Genomic DNA, 20,753 nt, shown 5'->3' on the forward strand with positions numbered 1-20,753 from the left:
CCTGGATGGCAGTTTAGATATGCACCATCATTAAAATCCACAGTCTATTTTTAAGTACTCCCCTTTAATATAGATATTAAAAGTCAGAAGCCTCCAGAGTTTCTTATTCCACATCAAGAACTAGAGACCAATCCTGAAGTTTGCTTGTAGTTGAAGGAAAATCTAAGGATGAAGCAAAGTCAACATAGATGTATAAATTCTTACAGGTGTGTTTGTCTCACAAATTAGACCAAAATTTTAAGCCTTTTTTAAAATCACACACATTTTAGAAAGACTTAATAGTAATAGGTATTTCCTGATTTTCTTTTTTCAATTTTTTATGTGGATTGAAATATTCTACTGCAGCCTTGAATCAAAAGATTTCAGTATTGAGCCAGTCTGAGTGCCTGAAACTCTTTAGAAAATGACTGCAATCAAAGGGAAACTAATTTACAGGGAAAGGGAGTGAAAGCTGTAGGGTTTGTCCATTAAGCAAGGGTTTGATTGGGGTTTGCCATTCTTACAGATGGTTACATTCTGGGAATCTGTGTCCCAGAAATACCATTCCAGAGTATGGATTCTTTTCACTGGGAGGCGGACATCGCCTGCCCACCTACTCCTCTCCAGAAGGTCCATTTAGTCACAAGAGTCTCACCATCTCTGAAGAGACTGGGAAAATGAGGAAGCCCAGTCTCTGCTTCTAGTGACCAAAGGAGATGAACAAAGGAGATTTGGGGTATGTCTAAACTGCAAAAAAAAGACCTGCAGCATCAAGTCTCAGAGTCTGGGTCAACTGACTTGGCTCGCACTACAGAGCTAAAAATAGTAGTGTAGATATTTGGGTTCTGGCTGGAGCCCATGGTCTGAAACCTGGTGAGGGGGGTGGATCTCAGAGCCCAGGCTCCAGCCCAACGCTGAATGTCTACACTATGATTTTTAGCCCCATAGTATGAGCCCCTCAAGATGAAGTCTGATGACCTCAGCTCTGAAACTCACTGCCATTGGTCTTTTTTCACAGTGTAGACGTTCCATTTTGGTCTACTACCATAACAGGTAGAGATAAATGAGTGAGTCCACAAGAACCCACCTAGCCACTCCCACCTCCCAGGGAGTAGCCATAGATCTCTAAGGTAATGAAGGTCAGAGGCTAGGAGTAAAACCAAACCAAATTATTGTTCCAACGGATCGCATCTTTGGACTCTCACTTTCCGGAAAGCAAGAATCAATTCCCATAATCAACCCCCATCCCATTCATCCCCATGGCCTTTCAACATTTTGGGAGGAAGAATTAGCATCCCTAACAGTCAGAAACGGGTAGACAAACTTGATCCTAGATGAGGAAAAAACTGGATGAAGTCCCTTATGTTTTACTTTTCATAAGACCAGCCCTGCACACAGAAGTTTTAGAACACTTCCCTGCCCATTTTCTCTGGATGGCAAATATTGACTTTTAGTGTCTGGTCTCACTGTATTCTGAATGGAGATCAATTTTATATGGATTTTGGGACTCTTCTCCCCACCACCAACTCAGTCAATGTCTATATCTAAAATCTTTTTAAGACATCTCTTAAACACTCACTCCACAGACATCATCCATCATTTATTTATTTATATAGATAAACAGGTTTAACATATATATTTAATTTCCAGTATTACAAATGTTACAAATTACAGTATTACAAATTAAATGTTACATGTATATAAAGGAAAATATGGTCCTTTAATGCTGAATAGTAGCCACTGAAGGAACTATCAGGTAGATCCAACTTGGCTAAAGGGCCTTCCCCAAATGCTAGCTTCAGCTGTTGGGTGAAAGGCAGCATGTATCCGAAGAATTAGCAATCTCCCCTTTTGTGCAATTTTTACAACTAACCACTACATACTTTTTTTTTCTTTTCTTTACAATATTCAAAGAATATATCCTCTTAAGCAATGTAATCAGTAGGGATTCTCTCAAGACATCTTAGCAGAGGAAGTGATTGGCAATTCCAGTTTAAAGATGCAGTTTTATTAACTAAGAAACATTATTAGACACTGCACACATTTTATTCTCTCATTAAAGTAAAAGTATGTAATGTAGAAAGACACTACTTCTGACCATAGTTTCACTATTACAGAACTGTCTGTAATAAAGACAATAAATATTTAGCAGAATATAACAGTTTCAAGGAGCTGGATCAAAGTAATTCAAGCTAACAATAAAATGAAAAAACCCTGCTGATTTGCTAAATACCCTTTTATACATATTAGATTACATTTGTCTGAATAGTCTTAGTAAATACTCTCAGCTGAGTTCCTTTGTGTTGCTGCAATCTTATTATTATTCAATATTTCTATTAAGGTGGCTCCCAGGAGCCGTAGTCATAGACCAGTCTCTGCCCCAAAGAACTTACAATCTAAATATAAGACAAAAAACAACAGATGGGATACAGACAGATGGGCGAGTACAAGGAAACAATTCGATAACACTGGTCTGCATAATCAGCAATACTTTCAAAGCAGATCAGAGTGACACTATATCCTGAAGATATAGCAGCGTCAGCAATTTTATGTAAAGCAGCAATTAAGTCAAATGGATTTTACAGCCATCCTAAACAAAACGAAGGGAGTTTTGTAGATGCCTGCAGACTCCAAAGAATAAGTTATTGTCTTGCAATGATTTTCAACAAATTACTGAAGAACCAAAACTGGAAATCTAGTGAATTTGTAATTGTATTGTGAGTACAGTTGCATTTGTCTAGTGAGTTCCATAAACACAAACACCAGGTTTTTTTCAATGATTTTGTAAAGTTAGATCTCTAAATCCATATTAAAAATATACCCTCATTTAGCTATAGCAATTGGACTTGAAGCAGAAATTAACTCAGCGAAGTCCTATGACCTGTGTTATGCAGATGGTCAGACCAGAAGATTACAATGGTCCCTTCTGGCCTTAAAAAGCTATGAATATTAAGCATAAATTAAGATATTTAGGTTGCTATGGAGCACACAATAGTTGAACTACTACTAATGCCTGCTGTTTATCTAGTGCCTTTCATCTTGAATGACCCGAAGTGCTTTATGCTTTACTGTACAAGCAAATACACAAATTATTATAGTCTTGCTCCTGTTCCTATTGAAGTCAATTAGAGGAGAATCAGGCTCTATATACAAGGATCACTCCACACATTATTAAAATACCTACATTTAGGACAGGAAGCAAAGAATACTATATCCAATTGAAATCACAGAGGCCATTGAGATAAGCAGAATGTCATTACTCAAGTTGTAATTTGGCTAGGACACTGGGATTAACTCCACTATCCTTAAATCTAGCAACAGAGTAAGTTGATCTTTTGGAAGGAAGCCCACCAGTTGACAACCATTTTGCAGATTAATGTTGTTTTGCTGTTTCATAGCAAGGTTCTCAGATTGTCACACTGGTCGACAGAAAATATCCATAATGTAGAATCTTTTCATACATTGTTCCTCCTCTCCTCAACTTAGGTTTGAATGATTCATGTTAATGATAATGATGAACATTCTTTGAAGGATGGTTAGATACATTATGGTGTATTAGATTTTTCAATTACTTTTTGAAATTTTCAGTTTGTTTTTTAATTTACTTATGCCAACAATTCAAAATCATTTCGAACAAGTAAATCCTTCTTTACCATGCTACAAGGCTGCTACTTGCAGCTAAGGTGGTGGGTTTTTTTCTAGGTATAATATCACATTAATGTATAAAAGTTCTGTAATAATGTATATGTTCCAGTGGAACACTATATATTATCCCTAGAAGCTCCTTAGGCTAAAGAGGGGGTAGGAGAGGGAGGTTGCCTACACTGTTAAGTCACAGTATAATCTATATCCGCCACTGTACATTTCCTTTGAGCCTCCATCTTTTCATGCCAGACTTAACTACTCCCTTTCAGATATCTCTAACCTCCACTAATTGTTGTATTATATGTGAGCAACATTCTTAGGACTAGTTAGTCATTTTTTCTAAAAAGGCAGCCTTGTAGCGTGGGTTTACTGGGGTTTTGTTTCGTTTTTCACTTCAAGTTAAACAGCAGATGCCACAACACTGCAGAGACAAGGAGCGATAAGTGGCTTATGGAGATGGTGTTTCTTGAACCCAGGCTTTTGGCATTACAGTTGTTTGAATAACAACAGTGAACGCTCACTCCAGGTGCTTTGGATCCATCCCTTCTTGCCCGTTCACAGAATGATTTGAATGAACAGGACTTCATAACACCACCTACAACAGAGCCACATTTAATCCAAAACATATCAAGATGTTCAAGTTTGCCTACTTGTTTCACTGTCTTATTAACATGAATCTAAACATCCAATAATCAAAGGTAATGCAGAGACGAGCATCATAAGAAGCAATCATTCTGATGCTATGGCATTTTTATAAGTATGAGTTTATAAGCATAAATTAATTAATTCGAACACTTGTTATTTTATTTCATCTACAATAATGCACATCTACATGGTGCATTATTATAGAGAATTAATAAGAAGAATTTAATGGCTACCTATATTACTATTTGTCACATTTCTGCTAATCCATACATGATAAGAGTTAAGATTTATTAACAGAACTTTTAAAAAAAGAGCGTATGTTTAACTACCTATATTTTCTCATCATCTCACGACTAGCCTCTTGTACCAAATTGGTAATTTAACTCTCACAGGTATCTCTTGACAGAAATTAATACATTTGATACTTTTTGGTTACAATTTTGCAACTACTTACTTGCTTGTCCTCTTATGACTGCACATGCATCTGAGAGCCCTGGACATTGCTGAGTTCCTTGTCTGTTACATTCTTCATCACTAGAACCTACACAAGTATAACATTGCAGTGCTTCACCTGTCATTAAGAAAAATTACTTTACATAGGTATCGCTCCTGAACTTGTTAAGATATTTTAAAAGCAACTGTTCAATTTCTTGGTTTTATTTCTATCTGAAGCAAACACTGAAAACGGCTAATTTAGTTACACTGAACTTTTAACTTACAATGTGTCTAAGGATTTTTCAAAATCCAATCAAGTTTTATTTGTCAGATTTGGATCTCAAGATAGCTTTTAAAGACATACAATGCATACATTGCTTTGGTTTTGGTATTTTGCACATAATGAGATATCTAAGATTATTTAATGTACTGTAATTGGCATCACACTTTTTTGTGCAGTTAGGAAACAGATTCCACTAAAACAAACTGGAAGTATAACGTATTTTTTCATCACTGTCTTCTTCAGTTTACAGTACTGTGAATAGAATACACACCTGAGATCTATAAACACCTACCTGCCACGATGATACTAAATAATGATACTAACTAAGGGCTAATTTTCTCCTAAAGTATCTAATTCATTTGAAATATTATGATTCATTCCTCCCAGTACTAATCCAAAGATAAACTGTGCGGTAGTTTTAAAGGTAAGCATGAATTTGATAAGCACTTTAAACAACTGAATTAAAACTTGCAAACACAAGCAGGTGCTCTCGCTGTCCACTGGGAAACATGTATTAAAAATCTATTAGAAGAAAGATTGTATTTTACAATAATTATGTTAGATAAAATTCGGCTCTGTTATCCACATTAACAAACTAATTTGATAGCATACAAAACCAACGGAAAATCAAGACTGGCAAAGATTAATGACAAAGACGCTGAACTCGTTGCATGTGTCTAATATCAGAGACTATAAACAGAATTAGCTGAAATTACTTACTTTTAATTACAAAAAGCAAGCTGAGGAGAACCAGGCTGAAGATTGTCTTCATCATGGATATCCAAGAGATGCACCATTAGACAAAGAAAGCAGTTTGTCTGTCATTAAAATCCTAATGCTTGTCTTACATACCTAATCCTCTATAGAGGATGACTTAGAGGATGAAGAGGTGTGCAGAATGCTACTTATCTAGCTTATTCTGGTTATACTTCTGACCAGATGTACTTGTCCATTTCCATATGGCAAATTCTTAAAGTAATATCAGGAAGAAAATGTATTCACTACTTACCCTAAATATACTTAATAGAAGCCATCTCATAAAAATAGATCCTGCAACATGTTACTCATATGAGTAGTCCCATTACACACCTGCAAAGGTGCTTTGCTGAGTCAGGATCAGAGTGCTCAGCACCTTGTAGGATTAAGGCCATGTGTACACGTCTACAGGGCCCAACTCTGCAAATACTTATGTACCTGAGTAACTTTACTCTTGTGAGCAGTCCCATTAAATACAATGGCACTGCTCATGTGAGTTAAGTTACTCATATGTGTATTACTTGAGCAGAAATGGCATTTCCCCTTACCACGTTTCTGGCATTACATGTAGAGAAAGCACCAAGTAAATAAAATCATGCTTATTTCCAAGTTTCAACGAAAAAATTTATTTACAATAGAGAATTTTATTTACGAGACATGCATTTTTTTTCATTTTTAATTTTATTTTACAAATCAGCAAATGCAGATCAAGTTTACACTCCTTAAGGCAAGAGTCCCCATGCAAGTAATACATGTTTATATTAAATCCAAAAGATATCCAACATGGGAACTCATGTACGAAGGGAAGGCTAGGATCAGCAACTTGTAATTTACTAGAGAACTTGACCATCTCCCTGATACAGGAACTTTGAGATCAACTTGCTATGAAATATACTATGAAAATGCAAACGATAGCAAGAAATTCTGATAGTCATCTTAGTACTGCATACAATTAAATCAACTTTATTTAGAAAGAAAATACAGTAGTGCATACGAAAAAGTGAAAATACAACCTGTCCACATCAATATATGGACATCAGTGTGCCAATGGTCATATTGCACTCAATATTGAAGTCCAGAAATTTGGTTAAAAGTTAGCTTTTCCCCATTTTGGCAATCAGTTCATCACAAATCTTTGTTAATTCTTCTATCTCTTTATTCTAAAAAACAAACAAAACAAATTAATAGTGCAAAAATATCTTTTAAAATATAAACATTTAAACAAATATAAACATAAGGCATCTTTTGCATTTATTATTATGTGATTTTAGGAAAAACATCTTTTCCCCACTAATAAGAAAAGAAAGATAGAAATGGATAGTACTGCGATCAATGCAACAGTGTCAATTTAGCAGGTCTGGTGAAGACACGCTAAATTGATGGGAGAGTGCTCTCATACCGATTTGTATACACCACTTCCCTGAGAAGCGTAAGGGAAGTCCGCGGGAGAGTGTCTCCCATCGACACAGCACAGTGTAGGCACCATGGTAAGCTGATCTGACTACGTCGACTTCAGTTATGTTATTCCCATAACTGAAGAAGCGTAACTTAGATTGATTTACCATGGTAGTGTAGATCAGCCCTCGGCCTCTATTACCTCCCCCTCCCCATATGGTCTGGCAACACTGCCAAAGCATGGTTCTGCTCTGAAAAGTAGGTTGGGGTCCTAACTGACAGACGGCGAATAACTGTGACACTACTGGTTCTGTAAATCCCAATAAATATGCGTGACTTAAAAAAAGGATAAAAGCTGGTGCAAGTACATGATTTAAAAACAAAGTAATTGACAAACAAATAAAAAAATTAACGTTCCACAGAATTAACCACAATTTCTGTGCACTAAAAAACCTTTTAGTGAAAAGGAAACAGATATAGCTTAATCAAAGTCTAACAGGAAAATATACAATTTGTAACCCAGCATATAACACAATGCATTTTATAATGAAGTATGTATGATACACGAAAATTTTCTTCTTCGATTTAGCCTTCAAATTATCATCATAATCATCATCATCATAGGGGGTCATTCTGTGATTCTAAATTTGTTCAGACAGGTTAACTGCATTAGCTAGAGCAGGGGTTCTCAAACTGGGGGTTGGGACCCCTCAGGGGTTGCGAGGTTATTACGTGGGGGGTTGCGAGCTGTCAGCCTCCACCCCAAACCCTGCTTTGCCTCCAGCATTTATAATGGTGTTAAATATATAAAAACATTTTTTTAATTTATAAGGAGGTGTTGCACTCAGAGGCTTGCTGTGTGAAAGGGATCATCAGTACAAAAGTTTGAGAACCGCTGACCTAGAGCAACTGATGCTGGCAAACTGCATCACTGTAACTGAGTTTTAGTACAGAAATGCTTAAATTACCTTTTGTTCCAGTGTTCTTTCCAATGCATCCACTTTCAGCTGCTCTTTACGGAGACTGGCCTGATATGCTGCTTGTTCTTGTTGAGCCTTGCCTCGGACTTGTGCAATTTCAGCATTGGCTCTATAGAAATACAGGTTTCTCTGGTGAATGTTAATTCTTGCAAAGGGGAGGACTAAGGCTAACGACAGCTAAAATAGATGTGGCGGATGAATGTGGTTGGGCAGTTGCTGGGCACCACTTTGAATGTGCCCTTGAAACTTTACAGCCACCTTTCACTAAGATAATAAGATAGTTCTATCTCATTACTCCGGGCCTGCCTTGAATAGAGACTGTGAAACTCTTTTTATCAACAGTTTAATCCTGAGTTAACTGCCACAAAACTGATTTCACTTGAAGCACTTTATAAACCTCTGACCATGACCACCTCCGGTTTCCATGAACTAGATGGAAGCTGGGAGAGCCTTGGAGAAGTGACCCCAAATGTCACTTCATTTTCGACATAGATCAATTTTGGTGTTAACCTTTTGGAAATATCTCTTGTGTGTCTTAGTTCAGATAATTATCATAAGACTTAAACATGAGTGGGCACTAGAAACACTTACTTGATCTTACCAAACTAGCAAAGAAACCCTCTGAAGCTGTCTGTCTTAGGAGGAGGCCCTTCATGTAGTCCATTTCATAGAGCACCATTATCATTAACCAAATGGCTTTGCTTTGTTCTCTGTGATCAGTTAATATAGTGTTGGTATTAGTGCTCACTTGTCACCATGGATTTGCCCCCCGCCCCCACAGAAAAAAAAAGAAGAATAACTACTGGCGATTTATTAGTCCAGGCCCTCTCCATCACAGATGAACATGAACTCCGTCACGTAAAATACAGGCATACAGTGCTGCAAGTCATAAAATATTAGGCCTGTCTATTGAGGATGTTCCTGTAATCTAAACACCTGAAAAGATAAACACTCAAACAATTACCTGTCCAGTTTTTCTTCAGCATGAACTTTGAGGGCTTGGTACCTCTGCTCCTCTTTCTTTACTCGTGATAAATACTCCTGTGCACATTTCTTTAACACTTCCTCATTCTGAAATGAGCAGATTGAAGTGTCAATGGCATATCAACAAACAAGGTGACAGTTTTCAGTCTGTGCTGGTGAAATTACAGGATTTAAACTCCTGTAGCAAGATATGGCTACACGCACAAGTCATCTGAGGCAGTATTTTATGATCCAAAAAGTTACAATACTGCACTTCGTATGTTGTACTTGAGTGAAATTATTTGTTTTACAGGGTAGGGAGCCCCACTGCCCGAAGCCCTGTACAAACTTATAAGACATGGCCATCAATCAGAAGAGCTTACAGGCGGAATTCCAACAACGCTAGCTATGCATGAGCCATCTCTTAATAAACAGATAATTCAAATCACCATTAACACAATATATACTGCAGTTGCTGTGTAGCATGTCTGAAGTTGTTCTTTTATAATACTCTAATACTTCTGGAGCTATTCCCTCATAATCAAGCATAAACACATACATACATACATCTCCTCCTCTCCCCCCGCCCCCCCATTACAATCTAATGTCAATTTGTAACTTGGACAAATGACTCAAAACAATGACAGTAGCTAAAGGTAAGCAATGTTTGTATATACCTATAAGAGAGTTTCTTTAGTTTTTTGGAAGGAGGAGAGTTAAAACTTTGACTTACTTTCCGAAATCCCTCCAGAACCTCTTTCATTTTTTCATATCTCCTAAAAAGGTCTGCCAGAGATTTCTCCACAGAGTTCAGGTCTGCCAAAGCTTGTTCCTTCTCCACAATTAGCTGCTGGACAGTATGATGGGAGACAGATTTCTCTCTCTGTTCATCCTCTGCAAAAAAAGCAAGAGTATGGAATGGGTTAAGAACACTGAATGACTATCACCTGTAGTTTTTATGATACTCTGCTGTGTAGCTTGTATTAATAGTTAAGTGTTTGTATTCAATCCAGAAAAGGCATTATATAGAGGCATAATTCTATGCTCAGTGTAATTTCTCTAGTTATAGATTTTACTTTTGATGTGAGAAACAAATGTGATCAGATCTTGACACTGATGATTTATATAAACTTTGAACTCAGTTGCTCACATTAAAGAAAGAGAGGTTGGATTCTCCCTTTTTGCACCAAAGAGGAGCTAACCGTAAATAAGTTAAATTTCTGCACTATATTGATATGTGGCATGCACTATTTGTAATGCTCAATCTTCATGCCTCCTGGCATAGTGATTAATCTAATACAAACTCCTGGCTTCATTTAATTACTCTTGAGAAAATAGGCCTTCAGTTTATGTAGAACTGAAATATGATTTTGCTGTGTATTGTAGCCAATGCAAGTCAGGAAACTTGGCACCAGATTTATATTTTCTAAGTTATCTGTATGATAAACATAGGAGTCAAGTACAATGGCATCTTTTTTGATCTTCTCATCTCTGTAACTTCAAAACCAGGAATGAAGTCAAGGAAGAGCCTGATTCTATACAAAATATTCCACCACTCTTTTCTCCAAGTGAGGACTCAAGAGATAAACTGGCACCTCTTTGCAAATATAGAAAGGAAGCTCTGATATTCTGTTTCTTAAAATGCTTCATTTTTCATACCACAAGCTATGATTCCAATGTTCCATATTTCAGAGTGCATTCTGAATAGTTACACATTGTAAAGAAAACACAACTGTGAAAGATAATTGTATACTGTTTTCTTAAGTCTGTTCTGGAAGTTTAGATGAGGTAACAAGTTCTCTTGCAACTTTCCGAAGTGTTTTTTACACAAGCCATTTAGCCCTATTGTGTTTGCAAATATGGCAAAGAGTTCCATTTTTAATTTGAATTGAGGCTATAGTTTGAAATAAACTTTTTGAAGTGCAGTTCAACTCGGAAACGTGACAACATAGAAATGGCACTCTCATACTCGGATCATCCTTCCTCCTGGGTATTCAGAGGTTTCTACTGCTTATTTTGTTAGTCCTGCTGAGCCAATGCAGTTGAGAGAAAGTGAGCTGGTTTTCCACCTGGTCCATCAACTGAAAATGGTTTTCAAAGTTCCAATCAGTAAATTTGTGCAAACTCACTGATAGTACTGGCATTACACAAGTGCGGCTGAGGGCATAATTTGGCCTGCAGATTTGTTTTTGTTATGGTGATGTATGAGATGCAAAACCAGAGTGGTTCTCATGGTGAATGAGCTGGTGTGGGAATTAGAATAACATTCTTTCACTTGTAAACTGTACACATCTGATAAGGAGAAACCATTGAGAAACACTGAACCCCACAATACCATGTCACTTTGCAGAGTTTCCCTTTAATAATATTTTAGAAATCATTGTTAAGAAATTCTACGTACTTATTTCAACTGTGATCTGTAAAAGAAATGCTGTGAATATCTACAGACACAAGGGAATAAAGGGAGAACCATTTCCATTTTTCATCCCTCATTTCTTTTCCCAGTCTTCTCAGGGGTCTTCTGCTGAAGTCCCATCATAATATTAGTTTTTATTTCTGTTTTGTTTTTTTAAGGATCACATGCCACTTAAGGGCCTGATCCTGAAACAGATCTGCAGGTACAGGCCCATTCTCCTGCACAAAATCTCACCTCCTTGTGATTCCATGCAAGAATAAGGGTCCATATGTGTGGAACTGTTGCAGGATCAATCCTTTACCATACACTTAAGTGGCAACTCAAAAAACCAAAATTTTGCCTTTTTTCAATGTCAGCAATCACACTAATCCCTACGATATTTCAGTGACTTCCTTCTCCTTCTGTCTCTAGGGCAATCTGCACTGTAAAGAATTCACCACACACCTCTTCACATTCATAAAGGAAGTTCCTTTCCCTCCACCTCCTGGAATCTTGGCAGCTGCCCTATATCAAGAAGGGCTGGACCAGCTCCCACCAAAGCTGATCACCACCATCACTCTCTTCAGCTGGCCAGTGGAGATTAGAAGAGTGACATTTAGTGTTCACTTCATCTGCCTCATGTCTTGCATGCTGTCCCTGTCATGCCTTCATGCCAACATCTGGCCAGGTCCCAAACTTAGATCCCAAAGAAGGAGAGGAATTATTTAGGTGGTACAAGGATAAAATGATAAGGAAAATGTAGACTATCAGGACAAAGCTTCCTGACTGTGAGCTCTAGGAAACTTAAGAACAGTGTCCTAAGGGAAACGTTGAAAGCCCCATTGCCTGGGGCATTTTAAAAAGGGTTGGATGAAGTGTGAATATACACTATGGAAACTAATCCAACATTTCCTGGGGTGAGACTGGAAGACCTAATAGATATTTTCCATTACTTAACTTCAGTGACTTCCCTGAGCAGTAGTACTGTGCAGCTAATAAACTGCCAGCAACATCCTAGTTAGATAATTATAAATAAATATTTATATACAAGCTTATATAATTCCTTAATTAAAATGGCTTCTACATCACTTGAACATGCTGTCCACAATTCACAAATAAGAAAATCCTCCTTTATATTTAGAAGTGATATTTTTATTGAAAGAGCCAGAGAAAAACAGATACTAGCGAAAGAAAGGTATCACCCAATATCTTTCAAACCTATTTTCAATCTCAGTTAACATTTGCATTATTTAATGGGGATGAGGCAAATACAAAGAATAAAAGCAAAAAAAAAAAAAAAGAGCAATATGTCAAAGTTGGTGAAAAGCACTACTTACCAGGTTTGCCTGTTTATTTGTTTTGCAAGCAAATAGCAAGAAGCAAAAAAAAAAAAATGGAAGCAAAATAGAAAATCAGGGAATTTGTTAGGAAAGCAGAAATAAATTAATGCTTAACAACCTGTAATGCAGAAAGCAAACAATTCTTTTGTTTTTATAATGAGATTTTTAAAAACATCCTTTAATTTTGAAATATATGAATATATTTTTGGAGAGAAAATTACAAATACATTTCTATTGCAACAGTGAAAAGTAAACACAAAACAGACCTTTAGGGAAAAAATTATAGATGAATATGATGCTCACGAAAGCAAAGGACTATTGCTGAAATGCATCCTTCTACAAAGGGCCAGGACAAGTTAGCACTTGTTAATACTGCAGAGTAGTGAATTTTATAATGGAGAATTGACTTGAGCTCAACACAGTGAAAACAAGGGCAGTGCAAGCTTTCTTACACAGTTCATCTGCACTCCATCCTGATCTGCAACACTGTTACTAGTCCACTCTATGAGCCTCTCATGAACAGAGCATGCTGTGTGTGTGTGTGTACAAATGTGCAATAGGTGCTAAGGCAAACAAACTAATTTAATGAAAAAGAAAGCAAAGACATATATGCAAAAAGGCACTAGTTGGGTATGGAGCTATGTATTGACAGCTACAGTGCTCTCACCCATACAATACAGATCACTGAACGGAACTACTTGGATGAGTTAAATAGAGCAATATTTGTCCCTACATGTATAAACTAGCAAATTTAGGACCTGCTCCTGCTGAAGTCAATGGTAAAATCCCCATTAATGGATTATATAGAGAGACAAGACATTCTAGAAAAGCTCTACTAGGACCTATTGACCTAATTGAATATTCCTTCCAAGGGATTAGAGAACTAGGTTCAGTTGTAATTAAGTTGACTTCTAGTAGATGGCTTCATAAAGAGATCAGAAGGATTCAGTCATAAATAGAAACAATTCAGGTGAGTGTACTCATGTTGAAGTACACTATTTTCCTTATTTTGTTTTATCATTAAGGCAGCTTTGTTTGCAACAACAATGCACAGCTGGCTTTTCATGAGTACAGGTATAGTATATTGCCAATCAGCTTTTTTTCTACTTGCTAGATGACTCTATTCCTTATTCAATTAAGTGAGCTCATCTTTATCCAAAATTAATAACGTAATTTAGAGCCATGTTTCTAAATAGCTGCTACAGATCCTGTTTTGACACAACTAGACACAGTTCAACAAGCATCATGAATTTGTCTGAATTCAGAGTATAAGGATCTTACTGTTTGCTCTGTGATCAGAGACCAGAAATTTTAATTATTCTTCATTTGTTGGAAATAATGATAAAGAAAACAGCTGCAGGTCCTTAGAATTTACTCCATAGTGACACTATAGTAACTCCCCACTTAACGTCCTCTCGCTTAATGTTGTTTCGATCTTACATCCCTGCTCAATTACAGAACATGCTCCATTTAAAATTGTGCAACGCTTCGCTATAACATCATTTGGCTGCCTGCTTTGTCCACAGCTGGCAGCTCCCCTATCAGCTTCCCTACATCCCTTCACCTGCCCACCAGCAGACCCTGGGGATCAGCACCTTCCCCCTCTTCCCTCAGCCTCCTGCCCGTGGCAATCAGCTGGCTTGTGGTGTTTTGGAGGGGGGTGGGGAGGGGCAAGGACTTGGCGCACAGGCTCCCCCTCCCTCCCAAATGCCACAAACCAGCTGATTGCTGCACGCGGAGTCCTTGGGGAGGGAGGTGGAGCCTGCATACCGTGTCCTCACTCCTCCCCCCTCCCTCCTGAATGTGCAAGCCAGCTGATTGCTGTGGGCAGGAGGAAGGGAGGAAGAGCGAGGACACGGCATGTGGAGTAAAGGGGGAAGGGGGGGGGGAGAAGAGGCGGGTTAAGGGTGGGGGTTTGGGGGAAGGGGTGGAGTTGGCGGGCCGAGGGTTGAGTCCCCCGCCCCTGGTGCTTGCAGAGTAGGGGAAGCTGCCACTGCTGCTGCTCAACGTGCTTCTCCTAGCCTACAGCACCTTCAGCCTCCTTGCCTGCCTCACTGTCTCCAGTGCCAGTGGGCTGTGCCTGTGTGGGGTAAGGCGGGGGCACCTCCCAACTATAGGACTGTGCTGTATGTTTGTAAACACACAACATGTGCACACTAATCCCCCATCCCCAGCCATTCACTGTTGCTTTATGGCCCAATGGCCCTGCTCAGGAATAGGACTCTACACAAAGTGTTTGCGAGGCCACCAGCTGCCTGCAAAGAAGCTGCAGGTGGTGCACAGCAGAGGCCCTGCCTTGCTGTCTTGCTACAATGGTGATTGTAGTATTAAATTGCTTGTTTAAAATTGTTTAAAATGTATATAATGCCTTTTGTCTGGCAAAAAACAATTTCCCTGGAACCTAACCCCACCATTTACATTCATTCTTATGGGGAAATTGGATTCGCTTCACATCATTTCACTTAAAGTCGCATTTTTCAGGAACATAACTACAATGTTAAGTGAGGAGCTACTGTATTTCACAGACAGCAATTTCCATTCACCAAACATTACATAATATAAAATTGATACAGTGGATCAGTGAAAGGAGCTCAGGCATCCTAGTCATGGGTGCCTTAAGAGGCTACTTTTAAAATAAATAGATAGGAGCAGCTTTGACTGGGAGGTACAGCTATTAAATTATATTTTATTTATAAATTTCAAACACTGAATGTTCATCTTCAGGCAAAGGCTAAAGATTTTAACAACATAGTAAGCTGCAAACTGAAAAATTGTGTGTGCAGTTTAAAGTAAGCCATCTGTAATGGGCACCCATTTGCTATTACCTACAGTGTCCCTTTTCTATAAAATTCCTGTGCTGTACATTTTCTTGCATCAGTAATTAGGAGCCCTAGTCATGGACCAAGGTCCCTTTGTGAAGCTCCAAGCACTAACTGAACAAAAATTATGTCACACTGAAATCACTGTGTAAGTGGAAATAAGTAGTCCCATCCAACAGGTAGAAAATAAGGTGCTCTAAATAGCTTAAAAGTAGAACGTGAAATAGTAGTCACTGAAAAAGAGTATTTTGGTGGTTAACTATTCAAACTAGCTTGGGAGAAAAGGACAGCTGTAGTATCTGACCAAATGTACGGCCAGGTGAGACTGAAGAACTTTCTACGTTCCTGTTGTGGCAGTTCGTTCCTGTGTGGAGGCTGAATACAGACTTAAGTATTCGAACATAAAAAATGGAAATATATCCTCAGCAGGGCCAGCTCTAGGTTTTTTGCCGCCCCAAGCAGAAAGCTGCCAAAACAAACAAAAATAAAAGGGGTGTGTGTGTGGGGGGCACAGAATGCCACCCCTTGAAAGGTGCCGCCCCAAGCATGTGCTTGGTTTGATGGTGCCTAGAGCCGGCCCTGATCCTCAGCCTCCCTGGCCATGTGCTGCAAAACCCGAAAAAGAAGACCTATCTGGGATACTGGATGAAAATATTTGACATAGGGAAAAGCCAACTCAGTCCTGGGATAGATGAATCTTGGACATGAAACACAGGAAGCAATTTCAGATTGTATGAGAAATCAGCAAAGCCACATTTGGAAGACTCTAGTGCCTGATTCTCCACAGCACTGAGCCAGATTTATGCTGTTGCATCTCTACCAACTTCACTGGAGACACACCAGCAGAAATCTAGTCTAAAACAGTGGAGAATTCAGTCCAATGTGTTTTCTGCTATTATAAAATGTGCATTACAAATGGCAGGGCACCAGCCAAAGGCAATCCAAATTAAATGGGGATTTAAAGCTCTTAAATTCAAAAGGGTCAGAGAAGTTAGGTCAGCATTCACTGAAGAGGAGTTTAAGACCTTATTTTGAAGTCACTTATGCAATGCTTATTTACATTTTTCACCTGAATGGCAAGAGATGCACAATGCTGCAGTGAATGAAATCAGTGATCTGCAGGGGAGGGAATGTATCTCCCTAAGGTTCTACTATTTACGTCAAAAGAAGTTGAGATTTGTCGGTGCAAATTAGTCAAATTATTAATCATTATTATTATTGTTTGCTTTGGGCGAAAACAAGCAAGTCTGTTATATTCACCGGTTTAAATGAAATATGTTTAACTCATGTTCTGAGCTTCTTACTCCCTTACTCCTTCCACAACATCCAGCCCATAGATATATGCAGTACATGTGGGGAAGTGCCAACATTATGAAAATATTACTCTAAATTTAGCTATATTAATGGAGAAGAAATGATAAAAATAACCAAAATATTTGGTGTCATGCAGGATGATACATAAAAAATTGAAAGTGCCAGTTTCAACAGAGGGTAACACAACGACGTTTATAAATGTCAATGATAATACACTAGTAGATGTAATGAAAACTTTTCTCATTATCAGTCTATTTTTAAGACAGAGGCACATACACATTACATGCCACACATATAGAGCTTTACTTGGTACTCCCCATGACCATTCTCTGCTATAAATAATGCTATATTGTAAAGATCAGTAGAAATACACTGAGCACATTACAATACAACCACTTTCCCCTCTCTTTGATGAATTCATTAGTCTGAGCTGACCTCCCTTCTGAAGCTCACTTTCCAAAAGAAATAGATATAAGTTTATCTCTGATTGGCCTACCTTTCCTGGCCCTCGGAGACAAAGCTCCAAATGAAGCATCCTGCTGGACACAACACCAGCCACTCTCCCCCGCCTAGCAAGCTGAGAACCTTCTATAACAAGAAAGCCAGAATCTGAAGATAATATGGGTTAGGAAGTCCTTCAAAGAAAGCTTTTTAAAACAGTGCCTTTTGAGCTAGGCCTAAAATGCCAGCAGAGTTCCAGAATCTTGCAATTTCTGTTTTTGAGAAACTTTGTAAGTAATCTTTTATTTGCAAGATATTTTGTGAACAGATATTTTCCAGCTTTTCTAGGGGTAGATCCTCTCATAATTTATATTCCAAAAGCCACATTAGCTTCAGTAAGTCACTCAGGGTTTGGCCCCTAGTGATCTCTGATCTGGGAGTGGAGTTAATTCACGGTTTTGCTGGGATAAATGTACCTAAAAAAGATGGCCTCTGTTGGTGTGAAGAAGCAAGTTTTGGTACTGGTAGTTAAGAAAAAAAGTTGTGTGTGTCTGGTAAGAGTAATTTAAATGACACAAATGCCTTTCTGCAAGAAATATTCTTGAATCTCAGCCAAAATAGTTGTGTATTCTGGACGTGTTTTCTATGGAATAGCTTGCTTTGGTGTAGAAGAGAAACCTTGGACAATCTTGAATGCTTCAGATTATAGTATCTGCAGAATGGAGTATTTATTTTTCAGCTTAAACTAGTAGCACATAATTCTGCCCTCAGATGTATACACAATTCCCATGAATGTCAATAGGAGTTCAACGGGCGTATCCAAGGTCAGAATTAGGCCCCCAGCCATAAACATATTTCTGTGCTCTCTTCAGAGTCTACAACACCATATTCCATAGCAGTAACACCTACCTATCATCTGAGCAATCGTCTTCTCATATTCTGAAACTATTTTCCTACAAAAGAAATGAAAAGAAAAGCTGTGTTTGCAAATGTTATAGTTGCTAATGGCTTACTTGAATAACAAGGCTATTAAATAGCTGCACTTCTATATCATGGCAAAATGCAATACAGATCCACTTCACACACTTAGAAGCCATATACTCTCTTGTCCTTTTTTGTTTGAGGCTGTTGCATTATTATTGACTCTCTGAAACAAAAATAAGCGAATAAATTCAATACAACCAAGCAGTTCAAATGTTGATTCTAATTTTTTAATTTGCCATTTGAATATAAAAGGCAGAGAGGAGAAACTGATTTTATACAAGTTTCTTTTATTCACAATAATCCTAAAGTACTTCACCAATCATGAATTATATCAAGGGTCATATTTTCATTTAGGATCTGGAGCCATGGGCAGTTTGATTCATGTCGGGGTTGGGGGGTGAAGGGGGAAGAGGGAAGAGAGGGTAACACAATTTTCTTCCTTTTTCTCTCTCTCTCTCTTTTGATTAGCTTGTGTTTATTTTTACTTTAGGAAAAAGATGAGAGGCTTTCATTTTAAAGATAGCTACCAAATCTTACGCACGTCAAATACAAAGTAAGGGACATTCATTCAGTTCTTAAGACTGAAAAATCACCTGAAATAGTCAATCATGCAGCATGATTGCCCTAATTTTGTGCAATTTCTGTAAAACAATCAGCAAAATGATAATTTTATGCTTAGTCTATATTTTAAAAAATACAGTCACATCCTGTTTTGAATTTTCTTCTTGAAAAGAGGTTAACCAAAATAAGCAGATTAAAAGTGATTTGAAAAGCTGATCCATTCCTTCCCACATCCAAATCAAGCTAATGAAATGAGATTAGCCTTAGCTGTGCTTTGAATGATGAGCCATATATGACTATCAAATCAAAATAACCATGTGCTTAGTCCAAAGTGCGTATTCAAAATATCCCTTTTACATTTTTTTGTTTGTATTCTGTAAAGTCGATTTTAATTGCTGCATTTTGAAAAAGTGTATTGCAAATAGGTCGTGTTACTGGGGTGGGAGAAAGCTCAAGTGCAAAAGTTGATGATAAATGGGGAAGTGATGGGATAGCCGATACAAATGAGTTATTTATAACCTCTCCATCTAAACAAAAACAAAGTGAAACCCGAGTTAAAAGCGACTCCCGCAATTAATGTAAAGCCCACCCTTAATGAACACTGTACTTAGTGTCATTGGCCCAATGCTGCCCCTATTAGCCCCAGTCCTGTCAAGGGGTCAGAAAAGCATGACCCTTACTCAGCTGGGAAGTCATGTTGACCTCAGTGAGACTCCACACTCCAGTAATGATCCAGGTTTGTAGAGCTCTTTGCAGGACTGGAGCCAGGAAATGCAAGGGCATGTGCTGTGCTCTTTGTGGAAAAGTAGGGCAGAGCTTTGGCATGAACTGCACAGCTCTGTAGCATCCACCTGGGGATTTGTTCAGAGTTGCTGAGGGTGCTCTCAAAGCATTAATTTTGCTGTAAAAAAGGCAATTTAAATTAAAAAACTAAGTTAGCTTTAGGAATTTTCCCTAGAAAGGAAGGGCTCTATTAGCATCCACAGAAGAGTCCAATAGCTACATAATGTCTTTAACAGCTCTGTATATCCTAGGAAGTTACATGGTGTTAGAACAGGAACCTGAGGAGTTATGGCATCAAATTTGTTGTTAAACACCATGTGCTAATACAATGTGATTTCCCAGGCTAGACTAGCCCACACAAGTTAGAAACAGAAAGAAAGGAGACCATCCTGTCCATTTCTTTGCCACCGTAGTACTGTTTGCTACAGAAAATGTTCTAGTGTTTTGCCCTGTCTAGATTTAATAGTTCAAGGAGAACCTTGTGAGACTATTTCACAGCCTCAGAAGATCTAATGTCAAAAAAATGTTTTCCTAACATTCAGTCCACATTTTGCAGTACACAATTAGCTCCCCAGTTCTATTACGTTATTACCCTTGATCCATGCATACAATCCTCCTTGATAGCAGCAGGAGTTGTACAAATAGTTCAGCATTTGAAATGGCCGTTAAATTTTTGCTGTAAAATGCTCGTTTAAGCAATGTCTTTGAAAGAAAGGTTTTTAAGCACTCCCCCTTGTAAAGCCTCAGATATGGTTGTGGTAGTTTGCTCCTTAGAGGAGTGACTAAAAAAAAAAAAGGCCTGAAATAGTTCTCTAAGTTATAAGATTAAAATTAAAAAATACATCAAAAAAATTAAAAACCTTTAAGACCCTTTAAAACATCTGTTATCAGATTTCTTTTCCTATTAATCATATTCTCAGGCTCAGTTTAGTGAGACAAACCAGTTCATCCTGTGTCTCATTTGGTCTTGTACAACCTATTTATGCGATGACACCAATAATAAGGAAAAAACCTCATTTAGTACACATCTGGTAC

At 38.0% G+C, this 20,753-nt stretch overlaps 1 protein-coding gene across 1 annotated transcript in view; it reads right to left on the minus strand.

Annotated features, from left to right (window-relative positions):
* Window positions 1-6,487: 6,487 nt before the first annotated feature.
* Window positions 6,488-20,753, minus strand: part of TACC2 (transforming acidic coiled-coil containing protein 2) — an 86,351-nt gene continuing 72,085 nt past the window's right edge. The window contains exons 11-15 of the mRNA XM_077821575.1: window positions 18,300-18,343; window positions 9,815-9,975; window positions 9,083-9,189; window positions 8,107-8,227; window positions 6,488-6,903 (exon numbers count right to left, since the gene is read on the minus strand). Of these exons, the coding sequence (XP_077677701.1) occupies window positions 6,838-6,903; window positions 8,107-8,227; window positions 9,083-9,189; window positions 9,815-9,975; window positions 18,300-18,343 (499 nt within the window). The 3' untranslated portion in view covers window positions 6,488-6,837. The remainder of the gene's footprint in view (window positions 6,904-8,106; window positions 8,228-9,082; window positions 9,190-9,814; window positions 9,976-18,299; window positions 18,344-20,753) is intronic.

This window comes from Eretmochelys imbricata, chromosome 7, assembly GCF_965152235.1.
Source record: "Eretmochelys imbricata isolate rEreImb1 chromosome 7, rEreImb1.hap1, whole genome shotgun sequence".
Classification (NCBI taxonomy): Eukaryota; Metazoa; Chordata; order Testudines; family Cheloniidae; genus Eretmochelys; species Eretmochelys imbricata.